This window comes from Piliocolobus tephrosceles, chromosome 10 (genome assembly GCF_002776525.5).
Source record: "Piliocolobus tephrosceles isolate RC106 chromosome 10, ASM277652v3, whole genome shotgun sequence".
Taxonomy (NCBI): domain Eukaryota; kingdom Metazoa; phylum Chordata; class Mammalia; order Primates; family Cercopithecidae; genus Piliocolobus; species Piliocolobus tephrosceles.
In genome coordinates, this window is record NC_045443.1 from 22,236,944 (window position 1) to 22,249,767 (window position 12,824).

Below are 12,824 nucleotides of genomic sequence, written 5' to 3' on the forward strand. Positions count from 1 at the left end.
TATCTATCTATCTATCTATCTATCTATCTATCTATCTATCTATCTATCTATCTATCATCTCTCTATATACACACACGTAAGGCTTATTCTTTTTTCTTCTTCTTTTTTTTTGAGACAGTCTCTGTCGCCCAGGGTGGAGTGCAGTGGCGAGATCTCAGCTCACTGCAACCTCCGCCTCCAGGTTCAAGCGATTCTCCTGCTTCAGCCTCCCAAGTAGCTGGAACTACAGGCACGTGCCGCCATACCCAGCTAATTTTTGTATTTTTAGTAGAGACAGGGTTTCACCATATTGGCCACGATGATCTTGAACTCCTGACCTCAGGTGATCCACCCACCTTGGCTCATTCTTTTTTGTACTTGCTAGGTACACATTTGATAGATTTTCATCCATTCATTCAGGAGCATTTAGCAATCATCCACTCTAAGCAAGACATTATGCTAGACACTGAGGACATAACAACAAGACATGACCTACTCCCTTGAAGGATCAACTGTCTAGTGAAGGGAGGAAACACAGCATTAACAAGTAAAAATGGTGCAACACACTATCTAGCTATAAGGAGCTTCTGCACAAAATGCTACATGAACATAAAGGAAGGGCATGATTTGCACCAATCAGAGGATCAGCACAGTAGGAAATGGAGTGAAGGGTGGAGAGAGAGGAAACGTTAAGCAACGTGTCACAAAAGACAAGGAAGATAGTCTGAGTGAGGTTTTTAAGGGATAAGCGGAATGTTTTTGGTGAACAAGGCATTCTAAGTGGCAGGAACAACATGAGCAAAGGCACAGAAATGAGAAAGCGCCACATGTTCCGGGGCTTGAGACAGGTTCTTCTCCCTAGAGGACTGTGTGATGGAGAGATTGGAGTTGAGGCCAGGTGGACCAAAGCCAGTGGAAGACATTTGAGATGAATCTCAAACCCTTGATTCTGACAAAGTGCTTTATCTGGAACACTTTTGACTCTTCCTCTAGTTTTGGGATATTGTTTCAGATCCACTCTTAAAGAGTTTGTAAATGCAGTTGGCAATAGTCTGAGGCAGCAGTGAGAGGGGAGGGGTGAAAATGCAGTGAACATTCTTTCTGTGTGTTTCTATTTGGCAAGAAACCTTCTGTTTTCCTAATGGAAACTTTGACACACTCAGTCTGTATCTTTTCATCCATATCCAGCTCATCTTCTGAACATTCTTAGACCTTTATTCTGTCAGACAAGAAAAAAATAGGAAAGGTCACTAAAATCTCAGTCTAATTTAGCTGTGATGCTTTCGTGGTAAACTACTTGAGGGAGTTCATTGCTTCATGTGAGTACACCACGAACCCTCAATGCAGGGGAGGAAAAGCAGCCTCATCAGTAAATACTAACTTTCCAAAGAGCTCAAGACTCTGGGGACTCCAGATAGTTTGAAAGAAAGGAACAGATGGATGGAAAAAGACACGTTCGATTCCTGACCTCAAGTACCAAATATAAGGATTCTAGAATTTTACCCATGGCAGCAGGGCCATCCTCACATTTTCAAGACTTCTTTGGGTTTAAAAATGCTGATATTTATGATAGTTAATAAAAATGCTTTACGGCCCTAATCATGAGGGGAATGCAAAGTAAAACCACAATGAGACACCACCTTACCCCTGCAAGAATGGCCATAGTTTAAAAAAAAAAAAAAAAGATATTGATGTGGTGAAAAGGGAACATGTTTACACTGCTAGTGGCACTGTAAACCAGTGCAACCACTATGGAAGACAGTATGGAGATTCCCTAAAAAACTAAAAGTAGAATTGCTATTTGATCCAGCAATCCCACTACTTGGTATCTACCCAGAGGAAAAGAAGTCATTATATGAAAAAGACAGTTGCACACACATGTTTATAGCAGCAGAATTTTCAACTGCAAAAATATGGAACCAGCCTAAATACCCATTACCCAGTGAGTGGATAAAGAAAATGTGGTATATATACGTCATGGAATATTACTCAGCCATAACAAGGAATGAAATAATGGCATTCTCAGCAACCTGGATGGAGTTGGAGACCATTACTCTAAGAGGAGTAGCTCAGGAATGGAAAACCAAATATCCTATGTTCTCACTTATAAGTGGCAGCTAAGCTATGAGGATGCAAAGGCATAAGAATGATATGATGGACTTTGAGGACTTGGGGTGAAGGATGGAAGAGGGGTGAGGGATAAAATACTACACATTGGATACAGTGTACACTGTTCAGGTGACGGGTGTACCAGAATCTCAGAAATTATCACTAAAGAACTTACCCATGTAACAAAAATTACCTGTTCCCCAAAAACCTATTGAAATAAAATAAAACCTTAAAAAATGAACTCTGGAAGATCTAAACCTGGATTAGTATTAGGCAGGTACCTCCAGATAGAAGTTGAGCTGTCTTTTGTTTCTTTCAAGTATAATTCAAACATTGAAATTTAACATAATATTTTGTTCTACTTACAGTTACCTGGAAGTTTTCCTAATGTAAAATTAAGGATAGTAATGCTAAATTATGCTCATGTGTCTAGGGAAGACGGTAAATGAAAAATCTGAATCTTGAAGCTTGGTCATTTTCCTCTTTCATTCTAAATCTTCCTCATTCCCTTCACAATGCTCTGCCTTGTTCTCGTCCCCATCCCTCTCAGAAGATGACCTCCCCTATCCTTCAAAGAGAAAACAGAGGCTGTTAGATGTTGAACTCATCAACTTCCTGTTTTTTACCTGTCAGTTTTCCTGAATCTATTCAGAACCTTTTCTTAAGTTCGTAAAGGAGCTATATACCAAATACTCTTCAATCTGAACTGGTCTTCACACTTGGACACTTAACATGTTCCTGCTAATCTGTTGTAATAATCTTCTCCATTAACTGCCCCATCCTGCCTATATCTTCACTTCTTCCCTTCAGTCTTTGAAAATGTCCAGTTCATTACTCTCTTAAAAATGAAAAGACAATAGTAAAAAAGCTCCTTCTTTTAGTGAGCTCTCCTAAACTCCTTCCCACGTCAGTAAAACTCTTTGAAAGAATAGTTTTTCCTTGCCATGTCCATGTTCTGATTTCCAATTGATTTTTTAACCCTCGGAATTTTGCCTTCGATCCTCTCCACTTTATCGTTACTTTTCTTGCTAAGGTTCCCAATAGCTTCATGGCTGTCATATCAAATGGACACTTTTAATTCTTTTTATTCTTCTTTTATGTTGTTATTATTATTGACCATTCAATTTCTTTTTAAAATGCTCACGTGATTAACTCCAATGACACCACTATCCTGATTTTTTTGCCTACTACTTAGATGGCTTATTTTCTCAACTGGTCTGAATCTCTCCCCCTTAGTAGGAAGATGGGCTCTGCCCTACTAAGTATTAACATTTGGCACTTATATGTCATTGAGGTATTGGAAGGAAGCGGACAAGGCTGAATTAAGGTGCACTACAGTGGTGTTACCTAGGGTAATATGCATCAAATATAGGTAGAGCAGTCCCTTAGGCTTTCCAGACCTGTCCTTGACCTAGGTAGAGCTGCTACAGGTAAAGGTTTGCTTACCAGAAAGTGTCATTTGGATAAAGGGCTATCAAAAATTTCAGCTGACCACTTAAGAGCCTTTAATGGCCTCTAGGGAGGCAAAGTGCTTGGGTGCTGGCCTCTCCTATCTGGATATATATACATCCAGAGAAATAAAAGAGGGGCTGACAATGATGTATATATATGACAATATACATATAGCATATGTAACATTTTATACACACACACACAAACACACAGTGCACACATGAAGAGAGGGCCCAGTGAATTGATCTTTCCCACCACTAACTTCTCACTCATAGGATAGTTGATCTATCAGGGACCAACTTACTAAAACAGTAGTCACAACATCAAGGTTGCCAAGATGTGAATCCTCTTTCCGTAAAGAAGGCACTGGTTTGGATTTGATGGCATCAGGCTGGCCTGTGTTGGGGTTGGCCAGGAGCAGGAGGAGCTCAATAGGATATTTATTTGAAAGACTGAGACCACAACAAGGGGCAACAAAAACTCTTCCCCTTTACTGAGGAAGCTGACTGGAAACGGAATTCAAACAGTCTGTCCAAATTAGGAGGGCTGGAAGCAGACAGAAGTTGAAGTAAAGAGTCATGGAGATATTAGCAGAAAGTAGTGGGATGAGCAATGAAGTGTCCTTTAATTTATTCACAGAACATTTGGACACCTACTATGTGACTGACTCTGTTAATATTCTAAAGATTAAGGCAAAGGACACATTACCAGCTCTTAAGTAGCTCCCAATCTTGTAGAGGAATGCAAATACACAAACAGTTGATTATGATGCAGGATGTTAAGTTTAGGATACAACTTAACATAGAGATCTAAAAAGGACATGAACTCTACATTCTAACATTCAGAGAGGGCTTCCCACAATAGATGATAATCATGGACTGATATTTCAGCAATGAGATAGGCACTGGTTAGCCAAATATAAAAGGATATTGGGAGGTACAAGTAATATAACCTATCTTCCTCTTAACCTAAGAGGACCAGTTTTGTTTAATGAAGCAGCAATTGGCAGATCATATTTTCCACAGGATCTTTTTTATCTACTTGTTCTTTGAGTGCTGGTAGTCTGAAATTTTTGTGCAAGCTCCTCTTTTCTTAATCTACACCCTCTCCCTCGGCAATCAAATCCATGGTCAAAACTTTAACTCTTATCCATAAAAGAATGATACTCAAACCTGTTATCTTCTGCCCTTAGATATATCTTAGACACCAGACCTGTATACCAAAATGACCATAAAAAATGTCCAGCTGGATATTTCATTGCTACCTACACCTGTTCATAACCAGACTCATGAACTCCTTCTCCAATCCTCCACATCATCTTCAATTTCCTAACCTGGAAAACTACCTACTCACTGGAATCAGAAACTTAGAAGGAATCATCTTCAACTTCTCCCTCAACCTTATTCTTCGCATTCAATTTGCCCCTAAATCTCATTGGTCCCACTTCTTAAATATTCCTTAAATCTGTGCTTTCTCTCCCAGTCCTTAGTTCCTTAGCTTGCCTTTGTAATCTCTCATGTGGACCATTGCAACAGCCTCCTGGGGTCTCTTTGCCTTGGGCGTTAACCATCCCCAGTTCATAGTAATATCCCAGAGTTATTGTGATGAACACAACTCTGATCATACCACTTTCCTGCTCAAGATTCTTCAGTGACTACCTCACATTGAAAGAATCCAGTCTAAGTTATTTAAAGGTACTTATCAAAGCCCTTTATGTACTGGCCTCTACTATGGTTTCAAACCTCATCCTCATAGCCACCTTCTCTGCACTTAATCTATGTTCCAACAATACTGGACTCTTTTGATTTCCATATAAAATAGAAATCTTTATGTTTTCACACATCTGTTACATCTTCTTTGAATATTCTATCTCCTGTATCTGCCAGGTCAATTACTCATCATTCAAAGATTTGTTGTTCAATAATTATCTCCCCATTCCTTCTAGACAGAGTGCTACCCTACTCTTTGACAGAGTTGTTTCTTGTGATATTAGACTAATAGATATTAGATATTAGTATATGTGATATCACAAGTTGTTTCTTGTGATATGTATAATGCTGTGTTGCTATTTTTTTCTTAAATCCTCTCTCCTACTAGGCTGTGAGCTCCTTAACACAGCCCATGCTAGCTACTTAGTCAATATATATTTATTGAGCACTAACTTAGCCCCAGGCACTTTTCCCAGCTAATGGTGCTACAACAACAAAACAAACAAACAAACAAACAAACAAAAAACAAACAAAAAAAAAAAAAGAAGGAAAGAAAAAGCGGGGAGGATCTGATAGGGCTTACATTCCACTTGAAAAGGACAGATAACTTGTAAACAAATAAAAAAGATGATTTAAAATACTCAGATAACTATCACAAAGGAAATAAAAAGGATAACATGGCAGGTGTATGTTGAGAGGATGCAGGGAAGGAGGGCAACAGTGCCACTTTTTGCTGGTTGGCAATGAAAGGCCGTGTCTTTTTAGTCTTTATATATTGATAGCAAGAATAGTACCTGGCATATGTTCAGTACTGAGATATTTCTCAAATAAACTGAATTGAAAGGACTTACTTGGTGCAAAAAGTAATCTTTAGTATAGTGTACTTATTAATACCACTGATCATTGCTGGTTATTAGAATATAAACTTCATGTTAATATCTACATTCAATGCCAATAAATAATTTTGACATCTTCAATAAAAGGGATTGCACATTATGATGAAAAAACATACCAGTGCAGAAAGCGTGAATGCTTCATGATGACACCTACATAGATTGGGTACACATGCTGTGGAACATAATGTTGTGGATAGTTGTCTCTTTATATTCTACTCTGTGACCCAATTCTATATTTAAAAATAAATTTCTTAGGTTAGAAAAATCTCTGATTAAAATTTATATATACTTGCAATTAGGATTTCAGAAAGATATAACACTAAAATATCAATTTTCTAGATTAAATGAAATATTCAGTAATACCACCTCCTTGCTAATCTGACTTGAACAGGAAAATTGGGATAGGTAATTTTTTGAAAGTAAACACTCTTGATCAAAAGTTTAGGTTATTACTCTGTTTACAAACCTTGAATAAAAAGGATTAAATTCTAAAACAACTTTGGTATAATAGCATTCCTTTTGTGAGAATTATTATTATATTGTTATTTATACATTTATTTTAACTTGTTTATTGGATGCATCTTCAATAGTCAATGTGGTTAATGCTTTGCAGGGATAATATCAATTAGTCCAATGACCCTAAGAAGCGAAATTGACTTTCTCCATTTAATAGATGAGGAAACCAAGGTTAGGGAATTCAGATGCCTTATCCTAGTCACACAGCTAGTACTTTTCCAATCTGTTGCTTCATCCTTTATTATAGTTAGCATTTTGGAGGAGTAAACTCTAATTCTGATCATTGACATCATATTTTTCTTATTCCTGGTTTAGTACACTGTCAGGCACACAATGGGGAGATCAAACAAAATGAAAGCAATGATCAGTTATTTGTAGAAAAATATTTGTTGATGATGTAATTGCCTAGTCAGGTAATACAAAAATGTGTTTACTCACCTAAAGGCCCGAATGGTGGTGAGTCCTTCTGCTGTTTCTGAGAAGTGACAGAGCAGAGGGAGCTGGGTACTATCATCAAGTTCCTGGAGGTCCCTAGTAGAGACAGGGGCAAAAATAAACTTCACATGCATCCAGACTCAAGAACTACCATGTTTATTATTTAAGAGAAGGTTATTTTGTCACTGTATTTGTTTTCATCGTTGAAATTATTTTCCCCTAGCCCTCAATTAACAAAAACTTCAACAGCTTACAATCTAAAGAGGAAGAGAAAGGTGGGTATAGAATGAATACAGGTAGAGGCTGAACATAATGTGTTGTACAAAACTATCAGCTCTGCGTAACAGCCAAAGTAAACTGCTACAGGACTTAGTGGAATGAGTACTTAATTCATACCTAGGACACGGTGGGATTTTCCTTAAGTGGGTATAATTTACACCAGAAATTGAAGCTTGATGAGGGCTTCAACAAAATAGACAAGAAGAATAACAAGAACAAGCACTGGTGTCTGAAGAATCTTGCAAGTTCAATCTGTCTGGTGCCCAGAGTCCTTTAGGGCTGTTGTAGTGGGAAGAGGCTATGTAAAGGATATGGCCTTGTAAGGATGACAGTGGATTGTAGAAACATCCTTAATAGGCTGAAAAAAACCACTGAAGACTAGAAATAAGGTAATCTGGCCAGGCGCGGTGGCTCACACCTGTAATCCCAGCACTTTGAGAGGCTGAGGCAGGTGGATCACTTGAGGCCAGGAGTTTGAGACCAACCTGGCCAACATGGCACAACCCTGTCTCTACCAAAAAATTAGCCAGGTGTGGTGGTGCACACCGGTAATTCCACTACTCAGGAGGCTGAGGCAGGAGAATCACTTGAACCCAGGAGGCAGAGGTTGAAGTGAGCCAAGATCACTCCACTGCACACCAGCCTGGGTGACAAAGCATGGCGCTGTCTCAAAAAAAAAAAAGAAAGAAGGTAATTGGAACTGTCCTTTAATCCTTTAATCAACATAACTTGGGAGACAATGTACAGGATGAAAGAGAATGAGTGAATGAGGAAGATCAGTTAATATAGTCCATATAAGAGTATTTTTTAAAACGTTCAGCATTAGTGTGATGCTGGTCAAGTTTAAAATAAGAAGTAGGGGAATGTGAGACAGTCAGAAGAAGCCCTATTTGCTGTAATGATCAATTAGTTTTCACAGGGTAAACAAGAGTCACATATAGCTTGGCTATTTCTAGTTTAGCAGACTTGAAAAATGACAGTGCTGTTTCCCAGAGTGGTGGTCAGGGGCACAGAAAGAAGACGTCTGGAGAGAAAAGATAATGAGTTTAGTTTTGCGCACAGTGAGTTTGAATCCTTGCCTTCATGGAACTTCCATTCACAGTTTCTCTAAGGAACCACAGGTACATAAAACACAGACATACACTGAATGAATGGAAATGCCTGAATTTGACCCTTTTGATAAAGATATATTCATGACAACTTTTCTTTAAACCATATGAGCTAGAATTTATAGAAGATAGGCTAACAGTTACACCACATGTTTCAATGCATTCCATTTTTTACTTTTCAGACCTTTTTTCTTGCCCTTCTCTAGGTTTTTGGGGTTAAGAAGATTAGAGAAGTAGTGTTGGCATTCACCTGTGAGGGTCAACTGAACGGATGAACATGGTTCCATAATCTTACTTAGGCCATTCCTGGCTGCCAATGTAGTCTGGTTCCCAAAACAAATGCAAGTCTTTTCAAAGTGGAGTTTCTAAAATGGATTCCCTCATTCAGAATTTTCACATGGGGATTGGGGGAGAGAAAGATAGAAGGAAGTGGGAGAAGGAATATGAAGGAATGTGAATAGTCTGTTATTTTTAAACATAAAACCAAATGGCTATTTGTAAATCTGACATAAGCAACAGGTGGTCACTACATTGAGGTTTGGAGTGAAGGAAAAATACTGTGGAAGGAGGAAGCTTTGTTTATAAAACTCTGTTTGATAAAACCAAAGAGGTGAGGGCACAGCTTGATCTTGTATTCTTGCAAGAAGGAAACAGTTACTTACAAAGCTAAGCATGCATTTGACCCATGATTTTAGGTATTCATTTTTTCAGAGCATTTCCTGTAGCTAGTTCCCCACTTAAGTTCTCTTTAGTGTATTCAAAAACGTCATGTTAAGCTGCCTGAACTTTTCAACATAGATGAGTTCTAAAGAACCTCAACATCTAGAAGGATCCTTGTCTGTGAGGTTTAATATCATATGGTTATATTTGCTAACTTTCAGATAATTTCAAACAAGAATAGTGTAAAATCCATTGTCAATATTTATTCTTTAAAATAACCGTCCTCTCCATACTTTAGTCTCTAACAGATTATTCTCACTGATGATGAACAGAATTCACAATTCAAATTTGTAATGGACTAGGAATACTTTCCTAAACTTTGCACTCCATTTGTATTGCTAAAAGGCAATAATAGGATCAAATGAGTATGTGATTAAAGTAAGACATGACTGATATCAGTGTTGAGAAGGCAAGGACAGATTTGGAAACCATCAGCAGTAATGAAATAACTCTGAACTTCTTTGCCCCACCAGCAAGTAGACCAGCAACAGTATCAGAAGAAATGAAATGTGAATTTGATTACTAGCTTCTCCGTTTTGGTCAGAATTTGCTGCAAGCAAAGAGGATGAGTCTAGGGATGAAAAAACAGACTAAATATGGATCCCTAAGATTTAAAGGACCCTAGTTCATAGCTAAGAGGGAGAAACAACTATTTCTTCAAATTATGAAATGTTACATTCAGAGGTTCCAACTACAATTCTTCTTTTCTTCTTATTTCCACCTATTTTATTTCACCTTCCCTGTACTCAAGTCATATTAACATTTTCAATTTCCTGAATAAACTCAATACCTGCCTTCTTATTTTAGCACTTAATCCACATATTAGGATTACTTTGTATATGTTTTATCTTCCTAAGAGACTATACATTTCTTGTCATATTGCTCTTCACCTGTCACATGGCTTAACACAGCTATTTGTGACATAGTGAGTGCTTAGTATTTGTTGAAATAACAAATGTTACTATTTATAGCGGGGTTTCAAAGTTAAACTGGAAATATTAAAACAGCTGGTATTGTATTTCATTTATTCAACATTTCAGTAAATGACAAATTCTAAGTGAATAATTTTTTCCCATTTGTAGAGTATAATAATATTAAATCACTTACTCTTTGGGATTATGTTTGTGTGTTTTTTTTTTTTTTTTTTTGAGACAGAGTCTCACTCTGTTGTCCAGGCTAGAGTGCAGTGTCATGATCTCTCAGCTCACCGCAAGCTCCACCAAGCAATTCTACTTCCTCAGCCTCCTGAATAGCTGGGATTACAGGCAGGTGCCACTACGCCCAGCTACTTTTTGTATTTTTAGTAGAGATAGGGTTTCACCATGTTGGTCAGGCTGGTGTCAAACTCCTGACCTCATGATCCGCCTGCCTTGGATCCCAAAGTGCTGGGATTACAATCCCAAAGTGCTGGGATTACAGCATGGGCCACCACGCCTGGCCTATGTTTGATTTTTTGTTTTCTATCAATGTCATGTTCAGAAAAACGACCATGGAATGAAAAATTTGGCAGGCTTAGGACTCAAAACTCAATAGGTCAATCCACATGTTAATATATGTCCAGGGCTAGGTAAGGCCCAGACAACAAATTATAGGTATAATTATAATATTAATTGATACCTAAATGAATCATAATGTCAGGATAGATTTCATCATGTTACAAATAGGTTGCATTTCTAAATTCCACATCTTATCTTTTTTTTTTTTTTTTTTTTTTGAGAGGGAGTCTCACTCTGTCGCCCGGGCTGGAGTGCAGTGGCGCCATCTCCGCTCATTGCAAGCTCCACCTCCCGGGTTTAGGCCATTCTCCCGCCTCAGCCTCCCCAGTAGCTGGGACTACAGATGCCCGCCACCTCGCCCGGCTAGTTTTTTTGTATTTTTTAGTAGAGACAGGGTTTCACCGTGTTAGCCAGGATGTTCTCGATCTCCTGACCTCGTGATCTGCCCGTCTCGGCCTCCCAAAGTGCTGGGATTACAGGCTTGAGCCACCGCGCCCGGCCTCCACATCTTATCTTGAAAAACACTACAGCAAATGTAGATCACAGTAAATCGAATACAATTGTCCCCATGGGGAAACGATTCCAGGACCTCCCATGGATACCAAAATCTGCAGACGCTCAAGTCTCTTATATAAAATGGGTGACATTTGCATATAACCTACATACATCATCCCATATACTTTAAATCATCTCTATGTTACTCATTCTACCTAATTCAGTGGCAACACATTACACATCGCTTCATCAGTGTATATTCAGTGTAGTACTCGGCACGTGAAAAATTCAAGTTTTGATTTTTGGAACTTCATGGAACGTTTTCTTTCCAAATATTTTTGATCCGTTGTTGGTAGAACCCATGAATAGAGAAGGCTGACCATAGATAAGCTTTTGAAAATGAATGGGACGCTGTTTTACTTACTTAGAGGCAACCCGAAAATATTTCTGGATAAAATAAAAGGCGATACCAAGGGGCAGGAGAGCAACCAGGAACACAGGAGTAGCATAAGAAATCATCCCAATGGCAGACAGGCAGAGCAGTGTTGAGCGAGTTAGAGATTCTAAGGTTGGAGGGATGTGCTATTAGGGTAGTTTAAAAGGAAAATATGATTAGCGCAATGAAATATTGGCTACAATGTAACAAAGTATCTATTTTTATATTGACACCAAGTTATACAGTTAGCTACAAAAGTAGTGTATAAGCATGTTCATCCTAAGCAATTCTTCACTCAATTTCCATAGTTTATTACGTCTGTCTATCTATCTATCAACATGTCATTGATTCGTGGTCTGTCTCCCTATTTATCTTGGGTGTTTTATGTAAAGACACTGTACTATAAATATTATTCATTCATGTGTTTGTTTACTGAGCAAGACAGACTATAAATCTTCCCATGGCAGTGTATATAAATCTATTTCTTTTTAATGGTTGCATAGTAGTATCTTATTTAGCTATTCCTCTACTGTAATACATTTAAATTAATTTTCTGTAATTGCTTCCTCGTATCTTTTGGGCTTTTTTGAGTGGATTAATTTTTCCTTATTGATTTTTAGATGCTCTGTATATATTATGTTTATTTAAAAATATTTGCAAATTTTTCTTCCCAGTTATCTATTGTATTTAAATTTCTCTTTGGTGCTTTTAGCTCAATCACAATTTAAAGTTTTTTTATAGTTATTTCTGTTGACTTGTGGGCTCAAAAGTAACCTATTTTCCTTATTGTTTCTGAGTTCTTTGTCTTACTCAGAAAGACCTTTCCCACCCCGAGATTCTAAAACTATTCTCCTACATTACTTTATAGCTTTATGTTTTAATATGGCCACCTCTATGCTATATGCATTTGTTTTGTATTTTTTGGATAGCTAACTATCCAAATATCCTTTGTTGAAAAATTAATCCTTTCCTTAAGATGCCACATTTATACTGTTAAGTTTCTACATATGATGGAGTTTTTGAATTCTCCATGCGGTTCTTTTGACCTACTCGTCTTCTGCAATTAACAGAGTGCTTGAATTTTATAGTATTTTAAAAATATCTAATAGGGAAATTCTTTTTCTATACAGGATTGTTATGACTTCTGGGATTGTCGAACATATTTTCTTCACATTAAGTTTATTCCTGTTTTT

The 12,824-nt window shown here is 37.8% G+C and overlaps 1 protein-coding gene across 1 annotated transcript in view; it reads right to left on the reverse strand.

The window, feature by feature from the left end:
* Positions 1-12,824, reverse strand: part of ABCC9 (ATP binding cassette subfamily C member 9) — a 141,681-nt gene that overhangs the window by 33,203 nt on the left and 95,654 nt on the right. The window contains exons 28-29 of the mRNA XM_023208931.1: positions 11,620-11,777; positions 7,100-7,192 (exon numbers count right to left, since the gene is read on the reverse strand). Of these exons, the coding sequence (XP_023064699.1) occupies positions 7,100-7,192; positions 11,620-11,777 (251 nt within the window). The remainder of the gene's footprint in view (positions 1-7,099; positions 7,193-11,619; positions 11,778-12,824) is intronic.